Source organism: Perissodus microlepis, chromosome 1, assembly GCF_051167445.1.
Source record: "Perissodus microlepis isolate ML-2025 ecotype Zambia chromosome 1, ASM5116744v1, whole genome shotgun sequence".
In the NCBI taxonomy this organism is placed as follows: domain Eukaryota; kingdom Metazoa; phylum Chordata; class Actinopteri; order Cichliformes; family Cichlidae; genus Perissodus; species Perissodus microlepis.
Window position 1 is genome coordinate 18,425,843 of NC_140461.1, and position 18,460 is coordinate 18,444,302.

General features: G+C 40.6%; 2 protein-coding genes across 7 annotated transcripts in view; both read left to right on the plus strand.

Annotated features, from left to right (window-relative positions):
• tcf12 (transcription factor 12) overlaps positions 1-3,464 on the plus strand; it is an 87,823-nt gene extending 84,359 nt beyond the window's left edge. For all 3 annotated transcript variants that reach the window (XM_084933287.1, XM_084933295.1, XM_084933278.1), the window contains one exon: positions 544-3,464. The gene's annotated coding sequence lies outside the window, so the exon portion shown is untranslated. The remainder of the gene's footprint in view (positions 1-543) is intronic.
• Positions 3,465-7,449: 3,985 nt separating this feature from the next.
• Positions 7,450-18,460, plus strand: part of cgnl1 (cingulin-like 1) — a 33,210-nt gene continuing 22,199 nt past the window's right edge. The window contains exons 1-6 of one of the 4 annotated variants that reach the window (XM_084933336.1): positions 7,450-7,754; positions 10,820-12,410; positions 12,575-12,669; positions 15,353-15,458; positions 15,868-15,969; positions 16,519-16,655. In XM_084933336.1, the coding sequence (XP_084789462.1) occupies positions 10,872-12,410; positions 12,575-12,669; positions 15,353-15,458; positions 15,868-15,969; positions 16,519-16,655 (1,979 nt within the window). In that variant the 5' untranslated portion in view covers positions 7,450-7,754; positions 10,820-10,871. The other 3 variants (XM_084933327.1, XM_084933308.1, XM_084933319.1) reach the window with 3 other exon arrangements.

The window sequence follows — 18,460 nt, forward strand, 5'->3', positions numbered from 1 at the left end:
CCCCCTCATGGCTGAGAGCTTTGTTAAACAAGGATTTGGGGTGAAATAGTGCATCAGAATCTGTTCAATAAACTGCATTTTCCAGACATACTTTTCCAGACAGTGAAGATAACAAACACTGGAAATATTGGAAAGTCTGGTTGTTCTTGGCCGGCAATCTGCATCTTTGGCTGATTTTTCCTGTGCTGCGTCACTTTTTAGTAAGGCTCTAAATCTATGTTACCTCATTTAAAGTAAGCCAGTGCATTTTCTTCTCATTTTTGGCTATTCGATCAACAAAACTGTATTTTGTATTTTAATAAATTAAACCCCTTTTTTATCCCTTATTTTTATTTGGAGGAAAAATCCTTTAATTTAAATGTTATAATTGTCCTTTATTGATTTATGTCTGATTTATGTCAGACTTTTTAAAAAATAAATATGTAAAACAGCAGGACTTTAATCACCAGCTCTAGTGCTGAAGCTAAAATTCGGACGGCCTACGCTCAGCTCCTTTGATGCGCACCTCTGATCAGTGCTCCTTCTTTGCTTCCTCTCCTCCAGATCAGAGCGATGCAGATCATTTCTGTCCCGTCTGAGTCGGTGACCTTGCTTCCCAGTGACAGACAGGACTCGCAGTTTGTGACACCAATTGGAGGAGACAGACCACTTGAAGCAAAACGACGAGTCTAACACAGTCCACTCCTAAGATTGAAGTAGAGCCAAGCGTCCAGCTCCCTGTGACCAGATTCCATTTGCAAATTTCTCCCCCACAAGAAAAAAATCTTCAACACATATCACTGTCTGCAAGAAGTGTGTTGCTTCTGAACAATCAGAGACTTCGCAATCTCCTCCAACCGTATGTGGAAATTGCCTTGTGCCTAAACTAAATTGACGAATGCATTGTAACAGCAATTGTTTTTATTTGTCTGTTTCTTTGTTTTTTTTCCTATTTATTATGTTATTGAGCTATAAAGTGTATGTCTAAAGGGAAAGTTAGGTCAATACAAAGAGAAGCATGCGGCTTTTCAGTCGATCTATAGTTTGCCAGTGTCGCCATCAACCCTGAGCACTCCACCCCGGGAAAATCTTTGAGTCTGAGATTGGGGGAAAAATGTTAGAGATTAATTTATTGGCCAGTTTAGACTGATATTTATACCCAACTGAAAATCATCACGAGCTGAAAAACAAAAGCACCCGTTTTTTAAATATAAATTAAAAAAAAAAATTATATATTATTTATATTTTTGTTTTCCTCGTTCTGCCACTGGCCACACGTGAAACCAAAACTACCTATGTTTGTTTCTGAGCAGTTTAGATCCGTCTCTGTGCTACTGACCGGCAGGTAACAGGTCCAGCTACGATAGCGTCAACAGCACGGGAGGTGACGCACAAACGGCAAACTGTAGCTTCACTGAAGGCTCAGATTTAATTGTTTTTTTTGTTTGTTTTTTTCCCAGTAGTGAGCAGTGAAAATACAGAGGGCAAACTTTTTGCAAACCTTAGCATTCCCTGCGTATTTTAGTGTCTTAACTAAAGGAAGAGGCGACTCCAGCGCCCTTGCTTCCCTTTGCCATATAGTGTTAAACGTAAGCAGTGGCGTATGTTTGCAGATTCTTCCTCCGGACGTCAGCACAGAAGTGGCTTTTTTTTCTTTTGAAAATGTGTTATTATTTTCTTGTTTCTGCCACCAGCTAATCAGAGATCTCCTAATGAAGACGTTCAAAAAAAACAAAAGTAGAAAAACACGCAAAAAAACCCCAAACAACACAAAACGACGACCACAGTTTCTCCTGGCCTGATCAAACATATCAATTTTCTTTCTGTTAATATCTCAAGACATTAAATTCTAATAAGCGCAGTTACTCCTGAGTAAAATTTAGTTATGCTTATTTGTTGTAACAAGTCCTTTCTGTCCAGCATTATAATTTCCGGTTTTTAGCTAGCACAGAAAATCTGTAAGTTATTTTCAGTGATGTTTTGATGGAAGCCGTGCTATTCTCAGTACGGCAAAGCAGACTGAACATTTCATGGATTATTCTGAGTATCATTGAACTGTAGCATGATCATGATAATGAGGATGATGATGATGATGATGATGAACAAAAGCAGGATTTTTCTTTTTTATGTTCCAAGACATCGGTCATGGCTTTATTTCTTTTTCCCTATCCGTGTGCATGCGTTACGTTTTCCTTTTTTTGAGTCTTTTCGGTCTTAAGACTTGCTTTATATTCCATTTATTTCTTTGTATATTGCGTTCTATCATTATTTACACCTTAAACAAGGCTGCCGCATTCAGAACGAGTATTCTGTACAATAAAGGGACTTTGATTAGAATAAAGGATGATGAGTTTACAATTTAACAACCTCATTTTAGTGAAGAAGAATCCAAAAAAAGAGAGACCTGGTCGGTTGTGGTTTGTTCTCTGACTGAATGAGGCCTTGTTCATCATTTCAGTATTCATGATCTTGTATTCATGTCGGCAGACTTTGAGGGTATAATGTGTGTCACTTCCGGCTCGCTTCCCTTCATTTGTTTTCTTTCTTTTTTTTAACTTCCCGTTCTTCCTGTATTTCTTTGCTCCTCTGTTTGCCAAGTTAAACTTTGCTGTATCCCCAGATTCTTTCCCTTGTATAATATATGAAAAAAAAAGAAAATCAAAAGGAAAAAAAAACATTTGGCTTATTTTTCACTGTAGTTAGTCTTTTATACAATAATACTGTAAGAATATTTCTTGAATTCTAAATATTACTCTTTCTAGATTTTTGAAAGCAAAAGTTTTGAGTAAAAAGTTTCTTACTTTATTTTACTATATTAGATAGTAAAATGTACGGTTATTTACCATAACCTGTCCATTATCACAAAAAAGTTACAAATGGCATCTCAAGAACACGGTTGAACTGCTGCTCGTAGTTTAGTACTTCAAAAAGGCTCCGTATGAGCTCCAGATTCCTAAAAGCGCGACCTCCATTGTACTCCTCAGTCTCCGTTGTTGATTGATTGAAAAAAAAAAGGAAAAAAAAAAAGATTTGTTCTTGTGTCAAATAAAAGGTGTTGTTGATGCACATTGAAAAACTGCGGCAACGAGAATTTGAATTTTCTGTCATTTTCAAACAGAAAAACACGATGTATATAACATTTATGTTGCAATAAATGTGCCATCTTTTTTTAAACTCGATCGTATGTGCATTTATTTCGCTCATCTTCCTCTCCATATTTACATTTTTCCACCTTTCCATAACCTTTGTTGTGTTTTAACGCACAGGAAGGAAGAGCTCTGAAACAATGGGATTCATTTAGACTTCCTTATTGTTTTTGTTATTTTGTTTTTGAGACATTTCTACAGTGGATTTAGGCCAAATGAGTGTTTTATAGTATGTAACTCTTTTTTGAAAGTAATACCAGTGGACCATTGTAGTCTGTATGAAAAGTACTATGAATATATGTTTCTATTTTTAATAAAGTGTGATAGCAGCGTACTGTATATGTGCTGTGCTCCTACTTTTTCCTTTTTGCAAGTTCATTTATGCAGTATAGAGACAGATCCTCGTGCCTTAACCTCCTAAGACCTGAACTCTTCCATGACATGCATTTTTAATTTCTCTTTGATATTTGGGCATATTGGGACCTCATGAATGTAAAAACAAAGAATTGCCAGATTTTTTTTTTTTTGACCTGATTTTTGTTTCTGACAAAAATGAGATTCACATATGAGGACATTTGTTTTAAATTTTGATAGAACAGTGGCAGGATAATGTCCTCATAAGTGGATATCAGGCTCTTGTAGAGAAAAATTTGTGTTTTTAGGTCCAGACAACCCAAAATGTGATGTCCACATATGTGGACACCAGGTCCTAGGAGGTTAAATAATATTTGAATAAATTGTCTTATATTTTGACACAAAACAAAATGACCCACCCAGCACTGAAATTGAACTTCCACAGTCATGTTGAAAAGCACAAACCTAAACAGTTTTTTAATAAATGGCTTTGGTGGAAGTGTCTCTCTCTGTAACCTGCCGTACTCAATCTGCTACTTGTGCTGTGACTGAAGTTAATGAATCCCAAAAGCGTTGTGAAAATGCTGCTCTGAACCTGGAAGATTGTTGCTGTGCTGTAAATCTCAGAGCGTGTACATCTGTGCAGAATTATCTCCGTGCAGATGTAAGCATGGAGAGCGCTCATTGCGTCCTGAGAGGTCTGATCTCGAGTCATTCGTCAGACTGAGGTGACAAAAGTGCTGACTGCCGTTCTGTCTGCGGTGAGCTCAGTGATGTGCGGTGGCCTTCCAGCGTTCCTCGCAGGGATAAACGGAGCGTGTGACTGTGCTGAGCTCTGGTGGTGGTGGTCGTGGGTGTGCATGTTTTCTGTAGGAGTGGGACCACCATGTCTGAAGGCTGACTTCCTGTCATGGCTGCTGGCTGAGCCAGCTGACAGAAAGTCCTTGGCTCACATCCTTGAATCTCAACCAAAGAGCCTGCTGCTCCTCCTGCTCTAACAGTAAGATCATCCGCCTCTCTGCTACTTTCAGGATGCACGCTGCACTGAACAGGCCTCTTGTCTTCTGTTTCACTTTCTAATCTCAGCTCTTTAAGATTCAAGGCTTTTTGACCATTTCAACATAGTGAGGAGAACAGGATATGATATTCAGACATTTCACAGAGACACAAAGCAAGTGCTTATCTGTCAATAATGGAAGTTTTAGGCATGAAGTGTGGAAAAAAATACGACAGCACAATAGTAATTTCAAAGATTACTTTTACATGTACTCAAAACAACAATGTACTGCTCCTCCTGCCCACACCAGCTGCACAGAGATCCATTTTTGAAGCAGTTTTGAGTGATGGATAAAATACCTAGTCCTTGTTTTATATTAAGAAGGCCACAAAAAAGCGCCAGGTTCTGAATTAGACACAAGAAGTCTGGTAACTTCCACAGTTTGTCTTTTTAGTATCAGATTCCCTCAGTAGGGAATCCAGGGACAACATCTTTATGAGGAGCAGTAAGACAGGGTGAAGCTTGATGAGGTTCACCTGTGTGTCTCTGTGTTAATGACCTACCTGACATTTGAGCACCCACTGTAACCTGCCAGATGTGCACTGATGGTGTAGTTAGTTATCTACACACCAAAGCTGGGAAGCAAGAGTGTCAGTAATACAGTGAAATCAGATACAGAAAGTAGCATGGGCAAGGCACTTTATTAGGGACACCTTTTGCCTTCTGTCTTAATTTTTCATGGCATACATTCAACAAGCTGCTGGAAACCTCAGAGTTTTTGGTCCATGATGACTTGACAGCATCACACAGTTTCTGCTTATCATGATGAGAATCTCCTGTTGCACCACATACCAAAGGTGCTCTGTTGGATTGAGATCTGGTGATCATGGAGGCCATTTGAGTACAGCAAACTCCTTGTCATATATATATATATATATATATATATATTTTTTTTATTTTATTTTTTTTTTTTTTAAAAACCCAGTTTCTGATGATCATAGCTTTGTGACATGGTGTCTTATCCTGCTGGGAACAACCATCAGAAGATGGCTACAGTGTGGTCACAAAGGGATGGAGATGGTCAGCAACAATACTCAGTTAGGCTATGGTGTTTAAAGATGCTCAGCTGGGACTGAGGTACCCAAAAGAAAACATCACCCACACCATTACACTACCAGTGATTGGCTCATTAGATATTTGTGTGTACATTTTTAAATGGAGATCCAAGTCCAGATAGCAGCAAGGAAAAGATTAGCTGATGAATATAAATATGTGGGAATGCTAATGGATCCAAAACTGGCATTTGAAACAGAAGTGTTTTTAAAAAACTGTGAATAGAGTTTTATTTAATGTGGATATTTTAGGAATAATTTAACAATTAAATATTTAAAATAAAATTCCCACAATGGCTCGGTGACTGTGAAAAGATGAAATAAAAAATAAATAAAATGCATCTCCACAATTGCTGCTACAGGTCAGTTGGGCTGACCTGCCCCTGGAAAGCCTGCAGACCCCCTTATTGTATAATTGGGATAAGACTGAGGTGTGCACTGAGCATGCCCAGAGGTCCCAGCTGTGGCACCTCAGCGGAGAACAGAGCTCCCATTGTGTGCGGCTGTAACCCAACACAGTGGCTCAGATTAAAGGCTGCGGTGCCGCGTGGTCTCTGCGGACAAAAATATAAACAGTAGGCCACTACAAAGGCGAGGGGGAAGCTAGGCCCCTGGTTTAATGAAGTTTACACTGCAGTGGCAAGATCTATAAAAAGACAAGTGAATGCACCGTTTCTTTCTCCTGCCATTCAGGAGCAGCATGGATGCACTGAAAAGAGAGGCTGGGGGTGCTTTAAGCAGCACTCACTTTAATGCCACTCTGATTTGTATGACAGCTGATATTTGAAGTTCATGGCATTGATTAGGCCCAAAGAAAATATCAGTTAGATGGGTACTGGTCACATCTAACTGATCAACCGACGTTATTAATATTTAAACTAAACATGGTTCCTGTGTATTTATTTTATATTAAATTTACATAATATGGTTTCAAGTACCTTTCAAAGTTGCAACGTTTATTTCTTTCATAAACATATTAAACATGTGTTTTTCTAAAATTAGACTGCTCTCAATCTAATCTTCATTATCTTAAGTGATGATGAAGATTATATCCATAAAACATTTCAGTACAATAGCATTTAAGCCTCAAATACACCGGAGATTTTCAGCTTTACATTATCTCTTGATTGTTTTAAAGGTCATTTGGTCCATAAATTTTAAAACAGCCTGAGAAATAAGAAGCAAACTTGACGATTATTATTCACAGCTTTTCTGTGGCTTGTTTAATAATATTTGTCTAGCATGGGGCTACACTTGCTTGCTACAGGTGACTGTTTATGATGGAAACTGAACATCAAGCACAGCACCTCAGGATCACTGACACTGACTGTAATCCTGCTGTCGTTTATAGTTGCACAGTGCCATTGGCTCCCCCCCACTAAGAGCATGCTCACCATCACAGAGGCTGCACACAAACAGTATACACTCCCCACAATCATCAGCATTTTTCTAGCATATCTGCTCAGCATAATAACTAGCTCATGCCTTTTAAATCACTCTCTGAGATACTCATTGTTGACTTTCTGGTGATGCGTTTAGGTGCAGTCAGGTGAGCTTACTATCCACTAGATGACGCTCTCGGTTTTTAAAGACATTCACTTACAAATTGGATTTATGCGTACATTATGTAACGTGGAAAGTTTTCCCAGGAGTCTATGTCACAAAACTTTTAGTTTGTTTTAGAAATTAATAGAAATGTACAAACTTTTATTGTGTTACACTACATGTCATTTTTGAACTACAAGGAGTTAATAAGAAGGAAAAATTAATGAATTAATTATTTGTCAGGAGTCACCTCTGGCTACAATACTCCCCGCTAGTGCAGGAGCTTCTAAAAACCGAGCTGGACCGAGTCGGCTCGGTCCAAACTGAGTGGGGCCTGGGAGTTCGGGGGGTAGTCTGTGTGAGATCTGCTCCAGGACCAGCGGACTGCTTTTGAGTGGGTGGGCGGGTAAAGTGCGCTTGTTTGAGGAGGCGGAGCGGCCCGGAGGCTCGGAACGTCCTTCTGAAACGGTTCTCACTCACTCTCAGAAAACAACTCAGGAGCAAATAAGTTAGCAAAGTGCGGCGCGGGCACTTTGCAAAAGAGTTTAGCTTTTAAAACCGCTCGAAGAAAACTTTTTTTCCAAACCTGGGATAAGTGAGCAAGCGAGAGCAACGACGCCGGTGAGTAACTAACTAGCTATCAGTAACTGTCTTGTGCGCGAGACTCTTTAACAGCCGTTAAACTCAGCCGGAGGAGAAAAAAAATTAAACGGATAGAAGGGCCGCTTATTTTCCTACACAGCTCGTTTACTTCAGGTGAGTGGTGCAGGTGAGAAAGAGGTGAAGTAAAATTTGAAGATGGTGATGTGTTTCTGCCACCTGTTGCACTCAGCAGCTAAATAACGAGAAACTGCGTCAAATCAAAGCGCTACCCCTTGACTTTGGCTAACGAGCTACTGTATGATTTCAGTTCTCAGATCTGCATCCAATTAACTGTTTTTTAAAATCTTATCTAACTTATGTTTACAATTGCTCCTGTAAGGTCACGTTGCTTGTACTGTACCTGCCGCTAGAGATTAGTGAACTCCCATTCATGTTACGTAACCTAATAATAGTTTCCCACCGTTTAAACCCTCACTGGCAGGTTTGTTTCCAACTTTTTCCAAAGTTTGGTCCCATCTGGATTTAGGTGTTTTGATATGTGAGTGGCTACAGGTGTTGACACAGAAAAAGACAATTTTTTGCACTTCACCCTCGCTTGCATCCTAACTTGCACTCTGGATGGGCATCACAGGCAGCACAGGGGTCATTGAAGGAAGCACCGACCCTGTGTAGGACAGTGAGGCAGCTCACTGAGAGTTTCCTCCTTTTTGCAGTGAAAAACACAATGGGAGGAAAAAGTAACACACTTGTTGGAGCCCTTGTGTGCCAGATACATACACTGAGCATAAAAGGGTCTATTGTGTCGTCTCAGGCTTTAATCTGGCTCATCCTCCCTGACAGGACACCTTACCTCAGCCTTTCTCTCCTCCCGTTTGCGTGTGAAACTGACTAATTCTGGCTAATTGGAACATCATGTCATTAGTCTAGTGGAAACAAACTGGAGTTGAATCATCTTCGTGGTTTGCTAGGAGTGGCCCACAAAAGTTTCTTGCAGTATTTCATGGTGGAAACTTTGGCTGTTTATAAGGCAAGATTTTATTTAGTTTCATTAAGTTAAATGCTTCCCAGGTAGCTGTTGTTTCATGCCTTATATGGCAGGTGTGTGTGTGTGTTGGCGGGGGGCATTTACACATTTGATCAGTGAAGAGATACGTGGGGATCAGGGTGGTTTTTCAAGCTCAGCTAAATGCCTTAGTTTAAAATCTCCTGCCAGATAAGATAACCAGAGATGAATGTCTCTTTTGGCTTATCTATCATTCCATCCATCCATCCATCACCTTCTGCTTATCTGAAGGTGGTTGCAGTGGCAGTGGGCTGAGCAGGGTATTACTGACTTCCTCTTCCTTAGCAGTGTTATCCATTTCCTCCTGGGGGATCCCGAGATGCTCCTAGGCTGCGTGACATATACTAGGAATGTCAAACACACCAGTACTGGCCCATTGGAGGCTCCAGTTGGGCCCACTGGCTTCAGTGAATGTGTAAACTGTAAAGACAGAGGGCATACATTTAGGACTTAACTTTCTTTTAATTAAGTTTTAAATTATTCTTAATGAAAGACATTGACAAAATTAGCAGGAGACAGATTAACCAGCAAATGTTTTTTTTAATTAGTATTCCATCAAATAAAGGTTCCTGTTTTTCACTTTTTTTTAAATTACAGGACAAAGTTGGTTACTGGTTTCTTTGAGTTACTGCAGTAGAATAGTACAATATTGGAAGATCTCAAAGGAAGTGTGTTATTTCATATATTATTAAAGAGTAGTTACACTGATCTGACCCACTTAAGAGCAATTTAAAAGGACATGTAAAATCTCCCCAAGGAGTTCTTCGTTTTACCCAGGGTCTCCCCCTAGCTAGGCATGCCTGGAAAACCTCCAAAGTAAGGCATCCAGGAGGCAGATGGTTGAGCTACCTCAGCTAGCTCTGTTCATCTGACGGTAAGGTAAACCAGGGAGGAATCCACCATTTTGCTGCAATATCCACTTTCTAGCAAATTAGAAAAACCTGAAAAATAGACATATAAAACAGCCAAATTTACAGGTGCATTGCCATGAAACCCCTCATAGTACTATGTTTTCAAAATGATTATCTGTGTCCATAAGTCTGTCTTGACCCATTTCACACTTATGTGATACATCCTGCTTTTGCCCTTTCTTGTCAGTCTTATCAGTGTCCTCCTTCCAGGCCCACCTCTGTCCATCTTTGTATTGTAACATCAGAAAAGGATGCTATCAGCAAGACAAACAGGAACACGTTGAAAGGCCATTGTCCAGTGAAAAGCACATGGTGGCTGCTGATGGCTTTGTCTCCACTGGCTTCCTTGAAAAACACCGGGCGGCTCACTTTTAATATTTGTACACAGTTTGATATTTATTGCCAGCTGCGCTCTCACGGTCTAGCTGCAAATCTGTCAGCTTTGACAGACCTGCAGTTATTATGCATGTGACAGAAAAGGGCTCGATAACATTTTGTTGCCCGCTTTTCATGACTTTTCCCAGGGCTGCAATTAACAGTGTCATTTACAAGGCTCACCTGTGCCGTTTGTGCACACAGACAGAGAACTGAACCCAACACCTGCTGAAGTTATTTAGACATGACAGCTTTGAGATGTTTCCCTGGTTTAACTCATTCATATTCATGATGATACCTTTTAGCAGGTGAAGAGAAAGGCATAGTCTTTGTCAAGCACAGTAAACAGTCATTTCGTTATATCATACCTGTTAGTCACACACTTGTGAGGCCTTGCTAAACAGTACCTGGCCGTTTCTGTTGTTAAAGAATGTGGCAGAAGTTGACTCATCTCTTGAGGGATATTATGGTTTCTGAGATGTTACAGGCAACACAAGGGGAGGGCACTGTCTTCATTTGGTTAGAGCACATTACTTGAGTAGTTTGACACAAAGGTCTCTCCTGCGAAACAAGTAGAATAGAAGGAATGCAAGACAAGAAGGGAAAATGAAAGCTAGAACAATAAAGTTTCATTATTGGCTGAAAGTACATCTAAGGAATGTTTGTTGATGTCGCTGAATTATGTAGCATCTCATCTCTGACTAATCCAGTGCTTCTAAATCTTCTCCTTGCAGAGGTGGGCCAGTTGATCCAGGGAGAGGGATTTATTTTCCTTCTGCATTCCTGATGGAGTCGTACAGAGTGTCTGGCATTCCTAGCAGTGGACCACAGCGGGGCTACGCTCAGCCATCCCGCCCTTCCAAGCCACAAAGTAATGGAGCTGGAACATATGGTCTCAGCATCCGAGTCCAAGGTATAGATGGACACCCATTTGTGGTTCTCAACAACCAGGATGGGGGTCCCCACACTTATATGGACCCCAGAGGTAATGGCTACATCGACACAGAAGACTCTTTTATCAACAGCTACGATGAGTATGACTTTAGACGTGGCAAAGAGGCTGAATCTAACAGCCCCTTTGTGGAGTACAGGACTCAGAAGATGTTGCATTATACTGGTCCCCAAAATGGTGTCACAGAATCCCAAGGAAAGAAACCATCCTCCCTTCTGAACTTCCAGAAGCACCCTGAGATACTACAGCCGTATGATCCAGAGACCAACTCCCTGAACCTTGAGGGTTTCAACAGCCTTCCTTCAAGGCCTGACACTGGGAGCCAGCCCCAGAGTTGGTCCCCAAGATCTGCAGCATCTCACCGTAGGGCATCAAGCCTTGACCGGAAAAAAGATGCCACGCCGCTTGAGAACAGACAACCTACATCCCAGAGTGTGAATGAGGCAGGCTTTCCTAAGCTGAAGCCACAGCTCACTCAGCCTCAGAGCAGGCCACAGTCACAACTGTCTCAGCCACAGATCAAAGCTCCTCTTACCACCCTGAATCCAGCTCATCCCAAGCTGACCTCTAAAACTCCACATCAACTAGTTCCTCCAGCCCAGCCTCAGCCCTCCACTGTGTCGAGCCCTAGGAGCAGCGCCACCTCCAGCCTTGAGCGCACCCCTCGTGAGCCTGATGTCCTTCCCCTGCGCAGGACTGATTCCAGCGAGCCAATTCTTCAGCCTTCTTCCCGCTCCCGCCACTCCTCCTCATCTTCCACCTCTAAGACGCCAATGGATGAACAAATGGAGGCCCTTTATGCAGACACCATAAACCGTCACGAGAATCGTCGCTACATCCCTTTTATGCCTGGTTCAGGCAGAGATATCGACACAGGCTCTATACCCGGTGTTGATGAGCTCATTGAGAAGTTTGACGGCAAAGATGGCACTCAACGCAGAGGCAGGGCGGGGCGCAGAAACAGGATCAATCCAGAGGACAGGAAGCGCTCACGGAGTGTTGATAGCGCCCTCGGCCTGCGAAATAGCTCTAGCTACACGGAGCTACATCGAGGCACATCCAAGGAGCATGTCCTGCTTCCCTCACAGCTGAGGATGCAGAAATCAGCTGGCAGTCAGGACTCCTGGCTCTTAGATCACGTTGACTCCAGATCTCATGCCACCAGTGCACCTGGCTCCCCACAGAACACCATTTCTAAAGGTGTTGGCTCTATACAGGGTTACAAAAACCCTCAGACTCAGTCCTCTTCTCTACCGTTTAAGATTAAAGCGAGTGAGGAAAGTGAAAAGGTTTTGACATCTTCACTGTCATCGTCATTATCCAGGCCATCTTCTTTAGCAAACAAAAAACCCGGGACAGAGGCGGACGTGCAGGTAAAATGTCAGACCATTATCACTGCATCCTACATTTGTTTGTTTTAAGTTATGTTTCGTTTTAATTTAAAGTAAAGTAGCATTGTTCAAAATATGATCTATGAGAGAAGTGTTCCTCTCTTTTATTTTGTTAAGATCTCACTCTCTCTTCCTGACATATCCAGGCAACACCTGATCTCCTGAAAGGTCAGCAGGAGCTGTCACAACAAACAAATGAAGAGACAGCAAAACAGATTTTGTTCAGTTACCTTAAAGATGGGTAAGTCTGAACTTTTTCCCATACAAAATGTGACCAGATATTGTGAAAACATCTTGACTCAAGAACTGAGTGTTGTTCACACAAAGGAAGAAACCGTTCTGTGGAAGTAAATTAATGTGCCTTTTTTATCTGAGCTGGACTGTTTGTGATAAAAACGAAGGAATGTGCTCTTCGTACCCTCCCATCCAGGCTGTGAGCGATCCAGTTGTCTGGAATTTGTTTTCCTGCAGAATCCCACTTTTAGTCAGCTTTGTTCTTGGTGTAGTGTGAAATGATGATTAAAATCCTGTCTTTCTGTAGAGGAGATGATCTGTCTTGAAAAAAATTACATCGAGTTTGCATTTAGGCTATGGATACCAGCGAGTCTTTCAGTAGTTAAACAGTTAATACTGTCATCAGTAACAATTTCATGGAGAGAGTTACAGTTAATACAATCACTACAGTTTCTGGATGTGTTATTGAATCGGGGTATTGTAGAAGTCGAACAGGAAGCTGTTTGGGTGTGTCGGGCAACAGGTCAGGAGCCACAGGACAAATGAAAGGAAGCACAGATGGAAGTGCAGGGGCTGAAATTGAACTACATTCCCAAGGCCCAGAAGAAAAACATGCAGCAACAGGGGTTATAACGGTTTAATGAAAATCATGTGTATGAGGAGAGGGGAGGTTTAAGGGGTTTGGCTTTCAGTGTCAGTCTCACCATTTATTGAAATAATCTATCGCTGCTGTCAAGTGAAAATGGCACAACTTCAGTTTTGTTGATTTTATGTTTTCACCCGAACTAAAGGATTAAATGTTCTTCTGTGACTTTAGAAAATCCCCTGATCGTTGGGCTTTCAGACATCTGTTGATGATCTCAGAAATGGGCATTGTTCAACACCGAGGACCAAGCTGCTTTTTAAACTTAGGAGAAGTTGAAGTTGGAGGAAATTGATGTTTTTTTACTGTTTAGAACAATGGGTTAGTCTGTTAGTTTTTAAAGACATTTGAAAAGAATAGGGCTGGTGTAGAAACGTTGTGGGTGTGGTTGTCCTTCTACCCAATACTGTAAATCCTAGCTTCTTTCTCATCACCATCTTTTGTTTCAGTAATTATTATATTATTTGGGCGGGTGGCTGTAGCTCAGGAGGCAGAGCCAGGCCTGTGTGAATGGGTGACTGAGGCATGTTATATAAAGTGCTTTGAGTTCTCAGGTAGGGTAGAAAAGTGCTGTGTAAGTGCCGGTCCATTTACTATCTAAAATAAACGAAACTTAGACCTGACTACAGAAATTTACTTGCGTTTTTTATTGGAATAGGAATGATGAGATCTCTTAGCCAGGGGTGCAACGATACACAAAATTCACGGTTCGGTTCGATACTTTGGTGTCACGGTTCGATATTTTTTCGATACAAAAAAAAATGTTCATGCCTTTTTAATTTGTCATTTATTAAAATTATAAATATATATTTTAACTCAAATGTACAGTTTTTAAATTTAATGTTGCTGAAACAACAAAGTAATAAAAAAATATATATATATCTGATTGAGGAATCACTCATCTTTGGAAAAGAGAGTTTATTACAGAGAAATGGCTCTTTCCAAAATAAAAGCTATACTATACGCTTCTTCCGGGCTATATTCTCAGCAGCATATTAAACATATCAGGTCCCCATAAGGAGAATCATGTGCTAACGGCTGTCTAAATGACTCCGGTAAAGTTTGTAGCATGCGTGCTTGTTGTTTTTGTCTGCTTCCACTTGTCTTTGCACTAGGATGATGTCGGAGTAAATGTGCAGTCATATTCGTTGTGTTCCCACTAGTGCTGTCAGCGTTAATCTCGTTGAAATGACGTTAACGCCACAACACGGCAAGTTAACGAGCTACCGCGGATCGCCCCGTGCCTGGGGCTGGACGGCCAACACGTTAACGAGCTAACTGTGCTAACACACTAGTTCCCACCAATGTAATTGAGCATTTCCTGGCACATCCAACATACTGTTTTACTTTTGTCCGTGACGCGCTTACCTTCAGGGCCATACGTCACATGAAAACCAAAATAGTTCCAAACGCCACATCTGAATTAGGGTGGGGGAGGTTCAATTTGCCATGTTGCAAGGAGAGCTTAACTTCTGTCTCACTAGCTTACCCTGCGCTCAGTGAATCTGCGTTCGACTACTCTGCCTAGGCTCCACTGTTGAGTGCAGATCCACTGAGCGCTCAACACAGACAGCATCGTCAGAAGGAAAGTTGATCAAATAAATTAAAAATTTGTATTGTTCGATACATATGCGTACCGAACCGAAAGCACTGTATCGAACGGTTCAATATCGATGCAAGTATCATTGTACCCCTACTCTTAGCCCTTGTAGCCATTTTTAAATATATAATAGAAAAAACTGAACTGTATATATTTATATACATTTTATATACCAATGTAGTTCCGAAAATAAAATACACTGCCTATTTGGATTGTGTTTATGTGTCTAACAGTATATTGGATGGCTATAATGGCGCTGTTTGTGCTGTGAGGTGTCACTTCCAGGCAGCATGATCCTTTCTCTCCCCTTCTAAGGAGGGGAATAAGCTACTGTTTTCCCAGAACAATCTGGGATTAACTCCTGGCCGCCACAACATTGAAATAAAGTTTTTGAAACCTTTGATAAGCAGAGTGTTTTAACATAACTGTCTGTGTGCACGTCTGCAGGAGCAATGATAATGATGAGATGACGAAGAAAAAGGTCAACGTTGTGTTTGAGAAGATACAGACATTGAAGTCTCGGGCCACAGCAAGTGCGCAAGGCGACAACAAAGTAAGGCCATTTTATGTCATTCTGCTTGTGCACAGTGGTAGTCTACAGTTACAGTGTTAAATGCCAACGAGATGTCAAACAAGATGTCATCTTTATGCATCTTTATATCAAAATTGGTGGTGATTGGGGTGGAGTAAAAGAGCAGCACCAGCTTAATTCTTTAGTCTGCCTACCATTAAATGGGTGGGAGATTAGCCAGACTGGTTTCATTATTAAAATTCATTTTTATTTAAGGCGATTGATAATTAAATATTGTGTGCTTTCATGAGATGTTAACACCAAAGCTGTTTACTGTTACCCGAAGATTATTTAATTTATCAGGGTACTACTGTCCAAAGACCTAGTCTCCATTTGTATTTGTAATGGATTAATAAGAAATAAGCACCTCTAAATTGTTTGTTTTCTCCAGGCCCAGGATCTTGCTGCTCAGACCAAAGCTCTGCAGGAGCAAAATGCTGAACTGGAGAAAGAAATGTCTGAACTGAAAAGACAACTAGAGGAACTAAGCATGGTAAGAACAGTGCGACTGTCTCTATGACCAGCTTGTTTATGTTGGTTTTATTGCTTAACTTGTTGTTATTTGAGAATATCCTTTAATCAAGGGTTTGGCTGAAAAGGAGCTTTACAGGATTACTGTTCAACTAGCTGAATTTAAAGACTAGTGTTTGGGTGTAGCATTGACTAAGCGTAGTACAAAGGCTAACAGAATAATGCAACAAATAGGCTACTCCCTTTAAACACTCATTATTCTGTTGATCTGTTAGGTAAGGAATTAAATAAGAAGCTAAATAATCAAATATGGATAGTGTTGGTCAGGCGTTGACTTTGGGGTAAAATATGTGCCATTGATATGCTGATGGTATATCAATGGCATTGCTTGCTATACTTAAAACACATCCTGTAATCAAAAAACGCTGAATCCTCAAACTTACTTTCAGCAAACAATAAATAAAAATGTTCAGTTCAAATGCTAAAGCTTAGTTTAAGAAATGTAAAAGACTAGATGCATGTCTCTACTTAAACACACAAGCTGTAATAACCTTGTCATTTTTACTTACAGAAAAATCAGGCTGACAAAAGGACGGCTGCAGATTTGAAGGAGCTGCAGGAGAAGCTACAGCAGAGCATGGAAGAGTACAAGCACCTGAAGAAAAAACATGCCAAAACAGAAGCTGACCTACAGACCACAGTGGAAGAGTAAGTGTAAAGGAGTTGCAAATTGCCTCCTTAAGAGGCGTATTAAATAAAATATTTTATAAGCAGTTCATTTCAAATAGATAAATGGTTTTTGTTTTTTTTGTCAGCTGCCTCTCCAGTGAGTCTCTCATCCTGCAGATGCACTCTGACTTCACTGTGTTGGATTGCAGCTTGTGATGGTAGACTATTGATTCTCCACCTGCTGCTGGTTCTGGTAAGAGTGATCCCACAGCTTTCAGTGGATCACCAAATCAAAGTCTACCATCATCAGCTGCAGTCCAACATGGTGATGAAAAAAATGACAAACTGTTTCACCTTAAGAAATTTAAAAAAGGTAATTTTTAATAAATGGCAGCAACACATCTTTAAAAAGTTGGGACAGGGCCATGTTTACAGCTGTGTAGCTTCTTTTAACATCAGTCTGTAAAAACATCTGTGAACTGAGGAGACAAGTTTCAGAACTTTTGCTCAGCAGTCCATTTTCCATTTCATGATACACCAAATGTTTCAGTTGATGATCTGGACTTTCGACCTGCAGGGCAGCAGGTTCAGCACCTGGACTCTTCTACTATGAAGCCATGCCGTTGTAATAGATGCTATATGTGGTTTAGCATTGTCTTGCTGAAATACGCAAGGACTTGACTAAAAAAATAAACAAACCCAAAAGTGATCTGGATTTGAGCATGTATTGCTCAGCTATATACCTTTCAGTATTGATGGTGACTTTCCCAAAGTGTAAGCTGCCAATCCCATAGGGACGAATGCACCCCCGTAACCCACACATACTGGATTTTTGTTGTTTTTTGTCCTTAAGGGATTAAAACTGGAAGTGCATCTGGTGGCAAGCATTTTGTTTGTATTGCTGCAGTACTGGTTTCTAATGACTAGCTATGAAGCCCCCACATGGGTAGTTGGGAACATACTCAAAGCCAGTGGGTGAAGCACCTCCTTTTTTCAGGTGTATCAAAAGTGTGATTTAAGTAACAGTAATGGAGATCTGTTGTTGAAACGGCCCAGACTGTTGATAGTTACTGTGGTTACCATATCAGTACCTCTGTGTTATAGTACAACTCTTTGTGTCCCCATGAGTTTGGTAGGTTTATCTTTTACCCTCTATATTCCTGTGTGCCTGGTGACTCATTTACCATTCAATCACAGCACTAACTGTCCCGTTCCAAACTGCTTTTCGTGTAATTGTTTTCACAGTCATTCAAGTACAGAGTGTCGCCACTATTCATAGCTTCCTTGTTTTGTTTTGAGCTCTGCACGGTTGAAAAGGAAATTGTAGCAAAGTTGCCAATCTTCGAGCTAATGGTTTTGTGTTTTTAATTTGTGTAACACTTCATGAGAATTTCATGCTTTTGAAAACTGAGCTTTTTTCTTTAATTTCTCCCTGTGTCTGTGTTGGTCCTTTTATCATAATGTTTTGTTCTGTGAATTCAGGATCTTTAATTATCATTTCCTTGTTCTTCAGTTTATTATCTGTAGCTTCAGCTTAGCTGTGCTTTTCAGCTTGAAGAGTACCAAAGAAGTCTTTACTCCTCTGACTCTTTTCTTTAAAATTAATTGAGCCTTATTTCCAGCTGCAAATCAATCAGGGACATTTCTGTTTATGCCGTCTACTCTTGAATCAGTATGTTACCTTTAAACAATAAATAAATAAATAAATGAATAAATAATTTGTAAAAATTATAGCATGTTGCATTTGAGGCCAGTCTTTGTCAATTTATTACTGTGTGGTTTTTGTTTAAGGTGTCTCACATCACTTATCATCCTCTGCCTCAGAGATGAAGAAGCAGATTAGA